Here is an 8,560-nt window from a genome sequence, read left to right as displayed (position 1 = left end):
TCAGAGCGATGTATGCAAGCTATACCACCTCCTGTCCTTTTTAGTCTGTCAAGCATCACAATGTTATAATGTGGAGGTACCAGTAGATCCATGTAAGGGGAAGAAGACTCAGTTAGCCATGTTTCTGTTAATATTGTCACATCGACTGCCTGACTAATGATGAGGGCAGCAATGCCTGAGGCATGTTTTACTGCAGAACGACAGTTGAGCAGTAGGCATAGAAGTGGTTTCCCTGCGTTACCAGAGTTCATCTCTTGAATACTGGCGGTTAACTGGACTTGTTTTAGGTTATTAGATTGAGTTTTCTGTTATTAGGCAAGGATGTTCTATTTGCATCGATCGGGACTGATCTAATTTCCTCACCTCTACTGATGGATGTAGACTCATATGAGAGGAGTAGGGCATGGGATTCATCATCCAATAGATATTTAAGATTTTTGTCTGGCCGATTATGTCTATTTGATAATGGCATGGCTAACCATTTACTCTTTCCTTGAAGTTCATGCAGTGATTCTTGAATGAGCTTGATTTTGGAGTGAGTACTTACTGTGACTTCTAATATTATCTTCATGACTTGTATTGCATTTAGAATGTCTTGCGACATATTGTTTGCTTGTATTTTAAGAGTTTCGATTTCCCTTTGTGTAGGAGATGATATACTAGAAGTTAGCACCTACCTATTTCGTATTTTGCTTGTGTCCCGGAGATTCAGATCAGTGTCTTTTTCAATGTTCCTTTTTTCTCATTAGGTAGAGTGTTTGAGCCTCCCCTGTGTATGATATGTGATGAGCTCCATTTGTCCTGTGATCTTGTTTTCGAGCTAGGAGGATACGAGGGTTGATTAGGGTACTCGCTTGCTACCCACAGGGTCCAATTCACAAAGGTAAACTTAGACCTGAAGTCTAAGGGCCAATTCACAAAAGTAAACCTTGACTTTAGGTCTAAATTTACCTTTGTGAATTAGGCCCTTAGACTTCAGGTCTGAACTTAGATTTCAGGCCTAAACTTAGACTTCAGGTCTGAGTTTACCTTGTGAATTAGGCTCATAGTCTTATGGTCCATAAAGGCAGCAGCAGGAACAGAAAGTTAACGGTGTACTAAAATCCCTATTTACTTTCAGGGTTTCCACTCCATGCCCTTTCAGTCGCTCCACAACAGCAAAATGAAGGCTGTTTAGGGCGTTGGTTCGGACAAGGGATTAGCCCTGTTATGGCTGTTTCAGTGTTAAAGGGTGCATAATGCCACTTCCCTTACCCCTAGCATTTTGGTGACTCTTCCTGCATGCTAATCAGCCCACCCCCAGGAAATTTCTGGAAAACTATTTACTAAAAACAGACATTTGAGACAATATGGAGTCTGAGAATACAACAGTCATGCCCTACGTTGCCCATTTGTTTACTTTTGATTATATTTTCATTTTATTGAGACACTTGTGAGTGAACAAACATGATGGACTTGTGTAGTCATATACAAAAAAAGTTTATTAGGCAACAAAATAGTAGCATCAGGATGCAAATCAAGAAACAGCAATGAGAAGCCTTAGAGCTAGCTTGTTTGGATGACAAGGGCAACAGATTACTGCCCACAGAGTCACTTGCCAGACTCCTGTATCACCCCCATCTTGCAGCCAACCGGCTTATTTCCCTGTAAATGGAAATGAAAACAGTTGAACCACTGTGAAAGTGTGTGCGTGCTCACACACCTGGACAGACGTGCACGCATCATAAGATCACTGTTCACGTAATCAAGAGTTTGCATTCTCAACCACTCCTATTGTTCCAAACTCTTCATCTAGGACAGATATGGAAACGTCATAGAATCAAATCACTGTTCACATAATAAGAGTTTACCCGTTCAACCACCCCTATTGTTCGGAACTCTTCATCTAGGCACTTTTTATGCATTTTAAGTCCAGAAAAGCCCAAAACCCTTCTAGAATGCTAGCTACACAGTCAACAACATCCAAAGGTAGCAATATTTGTAAAATATTACTTCCAGCTTTGGGGAACCATAGTTATTATTAACTGATTGGTGTCTAATTTTCCCTTTCATATCTGCCTGTGCCTTACTTTCATTGCATTGCTTACGGATCCCATTTCTGCTCTGCCTTCTCTTTTTTCTCTCTAGGTTGATAAAATAGGCATGGAGATTCCTGCTGGCCCATTATCTAACTCACGATATTCATTTTCATTTTTACCATGGAAGTCATTTACTTCCGTACATGTAGGTATTGACCTACTTAGACTTCAGAAATATAAATTGACTTCCACAATTTTTAGGCATGTAATTTTAGGATTTATCCTTCTAAAAAGTTCATTTCTTCTTGTTCCATGACTTAGCAAACAGCAGTGTCCCCCTCAGCAGTTTTTACCCTCATTAGTTTTGAAGAGCAAGAGTCCAATCAGACATGTCCCTTTTTTTTACGAAATACTCAATACTCAAGACTTCAATTGATTAATCACTTTGGATCGACAGACAATTTAAATGGTAATGTACATCAGGTTATGGCAAAAGCTCTGTGAGTGTCTACATCTGTTGTAATTTGGAAGTTAGTATCGTTTCTAAATGGGGAAGTTTAAGTTAGAAGAAATAAGTCTGCAAAAACAAACTGTTAGTGAGAAAATTCTTTTCCAAAAGGTTTTGTGAGAAAAATCTCACGAAAGGAAAGTTTTATGATGTTTGCAGAATCTTTAAGTCAGAATTTAAATTCCAACTTCTCGAAATAGTATCTGGTTTGCTTATCTTGGTTTTCTAAATGCTGATCAAGTTTGAGCACATATGACAATATATTTGGTAAACTGGTAAGAAAATTGCATCTCTGGAGACTGCGAAAAACACAAAAATGTTCCCAATCTGGCCACTCCCTGTACCTGTGCGTTATCATGTTACCGTTGAGCTACAGCGGCTTTCTGAAATCATTCACTATTGTCAGACAGCTAGTCCCTGGTGATGTAATACAATTGCTAGAAACAGGAGAAAAAAATCTTGGGACATAAATAAATGGACAAAGAAAATGGAAGTACAAAAACTGAAAAAAGAAAGCAGTAAGTGGGTATCACTATAGCTAAAAAGATAAAATTAAAATAATGATTAAACATAAATATTAAGAAAAAATAATTAAAAGAATAACACAAAAACATTGAAGAAAACTGTAAGTGGCCGTTAAAAAACGTTAAAAAAATAGCCAAAAATGAAAGAGGATATACTACACAATACCAAAACATGTGAATCGGTTTAAAACACATTAAAAAACACGAAATTAATGTAAAACTGAGTATAAAAGTAGGATCCCAACATTCATCATTTTAATATTAATCTCCCGAAAATAGTCTCGGTCTGTTTATTGCACATAACAAAATCACATATAAGCCATATTCCAAGGTGCATGTGCGCATGTGAGAATAACTATTTGTAAGTCAGAATTTTGGTGGTCTTTCAAAAACTTTTCTTATACCTGCCAACGGTATGATGAAAAAACAGCGACAGTAGCCATGCAAGACACTGTTGTTGGCAGGTATCACAGTTGCCTAAAAATGTGTTTAGCCGAGTCATAGGCCATGCAAGAGAAAATGACCAGGTAGTGTTTCCCGTCGACTTGAACACTGTAACATACCCACACATTAATAACAAGAGGAGGAACCGTTCTGCTTGGAGGCTTTGACCATGTTTAAGGAGATTTCAGGGATGTAGTTTACTACTGTTTTTTTATGTTTAAGGTTTCATGTATCAATAGTCAATAGTTGTCTGTGTGAATTAGAGTCCTAACAGGTTTAATAGGGAATCGTATACAACTAAAGGCATATGAAGTCAATTCTATAACTTATTTTCAGACCTGCAGTCTTAAAACCTCTTGATTTACTCCTCGATTTAGAAGCTGTGAAAATAGCACAGCCCTCACTAGAATTTACCTTTAACCAATTGCAAAAGTTTCCTGCTAGATCCAATTGCAACCTATTGGAATTTTCATCTTCAGCCAATATATACAATTAGGCATGGAAACCCTTCGTTGATTATACTAGTGATCACTAAATGATCTCTACGGTGAGCCTATTATATGTTTTGTTATCTGTTCAAAGATGCAAACAGCAATCACTGGATCCCAAACACACCATTTCTAACTGATGAACTGAAATTAACAGCAGTTGACTTGTGATTTCCCTTTATTGTATCCAGAAAGCAGGTTTACCAAGGCCAGGAGAGTAGTTTGGTTAGTAAGACTGAGCACAACTATTTATCAGAAATACATTTATTAGTGAGTTGTAACACCCCAGACACCCCCCTGAACCTGTGCCCCTGACCAAGGCTTAAAACAAGCTCACCTGGCTCCTCTCTGCTCCGGAAATCAGAAAAGCAAAGTTCCAGATCAAATTACAATACAGTCATCTGGAAAAGCTGTAAAACTTTCTGCCTCATTCCCCACTCACTCTGACCCTCTCCTTCACTCGCTTTCATGACTGAAAACCAATCAGTGACTTTGTTCTGAAATCCCTTTGTCCTATCCTCTCTCTGGTTCTCTCCCCGCTTCTCCCTTTTTGGTTTACTCTTAGCCTCATATTGGCAAAGGATTGTGATCTGCACACAACAAATTTTCATGAAGACAGGCGGACAAGACTGTAAGAGGGCTTCATTCTCTAGTGCCCATAAATGGCAAAAATGACCATGGATGCTTCAAGATCTCCAAACCTCTGTCTGGTTCTTCGGTTCTTAGCGTACAGTCAGTGCAGTAAATGAAGAAAACAATGTCAAGTTATCTGATGTTTGCAAAGCCACAAAGCTGGATAAATATGGAACCGTGGATGATCTGGCCTCCTCTTCCCACAAACGGAGAAACGCCCGCTCCATCATTGTACCCTCCCCTCCTTATGTTGGCACTGGTTAGCCACATTGCCTGGTCGGGACCTAGTAGCCTGTAGTGAAAGAGCTGTTGTAGGTTTCAGTGTGGAAACATGTACTGTGAGACGTACTCGTCAGGCTGTAGGCAAAGTAGGCGACGGCAGAGCCAAGGGTCAGTCCAGTCATGTAGGAAACCGTCATAGTGTTGCCTAGAAAAAACACACAAGCAGACTTTAATTTTTTTCACTTGAACTGGTTTCTCAAAACATGAGGATATTGCAAATCAATGACCTTAAAAATGTAATAGTATCCCAGGTTTTCAATTATCTGTGCATTTGCTTATTGTTTTTTATTTTAAATATTTGTCAAAGTTTACCTGTCAGAAATTGAATGAATTGAATGTTCTAAACAGTGAAATCGATGTGTATCATACAATTATTCACAACAGAGGCAACGAAAGCAACAGTTCTCCATCATGCCTGCCAATTAACCCAACGTGCACTTAGCCCAGTGTACACATTAATTGAAATGAGTCACTGACTACCCAAAATTCTATTATTGTGTTTTTTGTTTTTGTTTCCTCCTGGCAGAGCAGTCATGGTCAAACACATAAGTCACAGTTGCCTTGGTTATCAGGACAGCCTTTTGGAGTCAGCAGGGACTAACAGTGGTTATGATGAGAAAGTTTTCTGTTGTAATCTAAGCTGAATCACAGAGAGGTTTTTTCTGGTCACCCTAATGGTGAGAAAGTACTTTATACAAAGTGGGAACAGCAGCCTCTACAAAATGCTGACATGCATTGGTGTGATTAAAGCAGAAACTTCATAGCTTGAGGTGGCGTTGGATATGAATTTATTCAGAATTCCCTGACCCTCAGCATATTGGCACACTGTTCAGCTCAAAGCCAAAGATTGTCAAAGCCCCAGGAGAAAGAATCTTTTGCATCTTGGAACGATACATTTCAAATAAGAATAAAGCCTTTTTTAGGCCATTTATAATTATCAGGCTTTTTCTTGTGGCCATTTGTGGTCGTCCTTTGTGCCTACTCTGATCTTACTCTATCATTGCCCCTGCTGTAGTTTAGTTCTCAGGGATAAAGAGTAAAACTTCATCATAGTCATTAGAAATTGGTACAGACAAACAGTCCAATTGCTAGCAATGTATTATTCACCATCAAAACAATTTCACCTTAGACACATAATTCTGAAAGAGTTGGGTTCTTATGTTACTAAGGTTTTGGGTCTTACTTCACTATAGGGCTTGTTAGAATAACTTGGGTCTAGCATCTTTTGAAAGGCCAGAAGAGCGTAAATATAGGATCCCTGAAAGACAGTAAATCTCTGGTCCTTTTTAGCACCCTACCAACAAAGACTAACACTGCATTACATTTCCAAACACAAACTATGCTCAAGAAAGACAAACTTCCTTTCAGTGAAGAGTGCAACATTGTGGCCGGACTCTTTATCGTGTGTGCCTCGAGAACTGTCTGGGGTGCTGCGGCTGCCTTCTCCTCCTGCACTGTGCCTCTTGCCTACACTGCCTACAACGTCGTGTGCTCCTGGTGTTATTATGGACCATTCTGCTATACTTGACGGATTCCCTGGTGATTCACCGTGGCCATTTTGTGCTCCCATATTGTTGTCGTCTTTCCTCTCGCCATTTTGCTCCTTTGTTCTGCGGTGGGCGGGCCTCTCTTGGGAAGCGCATCTGGGGGTATATCCACGTTCGGGTCAGGGCTAGGGTGCTTCTCCTGTTGTTGGCTGCTGGGCTGATGGACCGGGGTTTGGGATTGTTTCTTGCGTCCAGATTATTTGACCGCTGTTGATTAATGCTTCACTCCTGTATTTGCCTTACTGTTTGCTGCTTGTCCTGAACCAGGGGTGGAAGGTGTATTGGTGACTGGTGGGAACCGGGTTGCCTGGAATTGATCCTCCTCCTGTTTTCACGCTGCAGTGTTTTCTACATCCTGTTTTTTGCATTATTGTTGCGGGGGGGTGGTGTTTTATGTCTCGTTCGCTGGCTCCTCTCCTCTCTTTCTCTCTTTCTTCCCTTTCTTCTCCCTTCTTTCTTCTCCCCTCTCTTTCCTTGTTATTATTCCCTTTCTTCTTTCTATATTTCGGGTGACTCTGGGCGACAGGCACGCTGTTTAGTGGGGTAGACCGTAGCCATTACAGTGATGTAGGGTGGGGGGGGTGTTTGTTGTTTTAGTTTGTTTTATTCTATTGTCCCTTTTTGCCCTTTTTTCAGGGGGTGGGCTGTGTCCCTTGGTGTTTATTCCTTTGTTTCGTAAGCGTCTGCACTTTCTCCTTTTTCGGGGTGGGTGGGCTGTACGTATGGCGTCCACTTTATTCGTTTGTTGGTATTCTTTGTCTATTTCGCGCCTGTTATGGGCGTGTAAGGTCTTTGGGCTCTGCTCTACTGTGATCGTCTGCCTGCGTGGGGGGTTGTTCCCTCCCGCCCCCCCCCATTTTTCTTTTTGGTGTATGTTGCATGACGCGCTGGTAGATATGGTTGCTGCCTCCTTTATTAATGTAAAATGTAAAATGAAACCTCTTTATCCTGGCGCTGGCGATGTCATGACTTTTTTGCTTCCATCCTGTATTCATCCTGTCGTATACATTGCTTTATTTTTTCGACTCTCCTGACTTTGCGGCCGGCCCCTGTGGTTGTGGGCCAGCGCTTGTACTTATACCTGTCTTTCAATAAAGGTTTTTAAAAAAAAAAAAAGAAAGACAAACTTCACTCCTGAATCGCGTTAAGCAGAAGACTCAAGGAAGCCATGAACGCAGAACTATGGAACTCGCTTCACCCAGATCTGAGAAATCAATCAAACTTATAGGCCATAAAAAAAGAGAAAACAAGATTCTTCACCGAAATCTTACCATCCTTTTTAGATGATGCTGAGATATCTCCACCACGCCTCTTTAATGAGAGAAAGAGCCCCTATCTCTACTCATAATATTCCTGGAGCCCACAGTAAACTTCTAACGTTCCCTTCATAACCTAGAGTCTCTTAGTTAATTACTTGCTTGTAAGAGTATACTGTAAAGAGTGATATTTTCTTATCTGTAGCACTGCTACTTGCTACTATTTACAAGCAAGTGCTATAAAAACAATTAAATACATTATTAAGTTACAATGAGACATGTTTATCTTTTGTGCTATCAGTGAGTTGGCAATGTAACCACTCAGGGTGATAACTTAGTGTGACTGCTCACAGATTTGAAAGCAACCAAGATGATCTTACAACATTCATTACTGTCCGGTTTCTTTCCTAATAATTGCTTATAGTTTCTTAAACTCTGTAATCTTCTACTCTTCGTCTATAAGGCATCTGTAAGGTAGCTGCCAATTTGTCAGCATGACACAATAAGGCAATACTTGTTTGTGTGCGGTTATTGGTAATTTTGATTCTCTTGTGATCAATACTTCTTGGGTAGGTGTATGCTCCTGAGTTTAATGATTGCCTAAGAAATTCCAGTCCCAAAACTCCTTCTTAAGCAACAACCTTCTGTGGAAGGGATGTTAAAGACATCCTTGTTTACTTTTGTAGCCTTTCACCTATTCATCCAGGGGGTTGGCCATGTAGGGTCAACTTGGGAAGGCCCTACTGTGGCTCCTGTCAGCATTTTAAACTGTAGGAATTCCTATTTCAAGCTGACTTAATCCCACACTAAGGGGCCCATTAGGATGGCGGGCGGATCGCCCCTGCCGGGCCGGCGGTGAC

At 40.5% G+C, this 8,560-nt stretch overlaps 1 protein-coding gene across 2 annotated transcripts in view; it reads right to left on the bottom strand.

The window, feature by feature from the left end:
- Positions 1–4,142: 4,142 nt before the first annotated feature.
- Positions 4,143–8,560, bottom strand: part of SLC29A4 (solute carrier family 29 member 4) — a 197,284-nt gene continuing 192,866 nt past the window's right edge. For both annotated transcript variants that reach the window (XM_078665017.1, XM_078665018.1), the window contains exon 11: positions 4,143–5,042. In XM_078665017.1, coding sequence (XP_078521143.1) covers positions 4,900–5,042 — 143 coding nt within the window. In that variant the 3' untranslated portion in view covers positions 4,143–4,899. The remainder of the gene's footprint in view (positions 5,043–8,560) is intronic.

Source organism: Lissotriton helveticus, chromosome 10, assembly GCF_964261635.1.
Source record: "Lissotriton helveticus chromosome 10, aLisHel1.1, whole genome shotgun sequence".
NCBI classification, from domain to species: Eukaryota; Metazoa; Chordata; class Amphibia; order Caudata; family Salamandridae; genus Lissotriton; species Lissotriton helveticus.
Note: the sequence above shows the minus strand (reverse complement) of the source record. Positions and strands in the feature narration are given on the sequence as shown.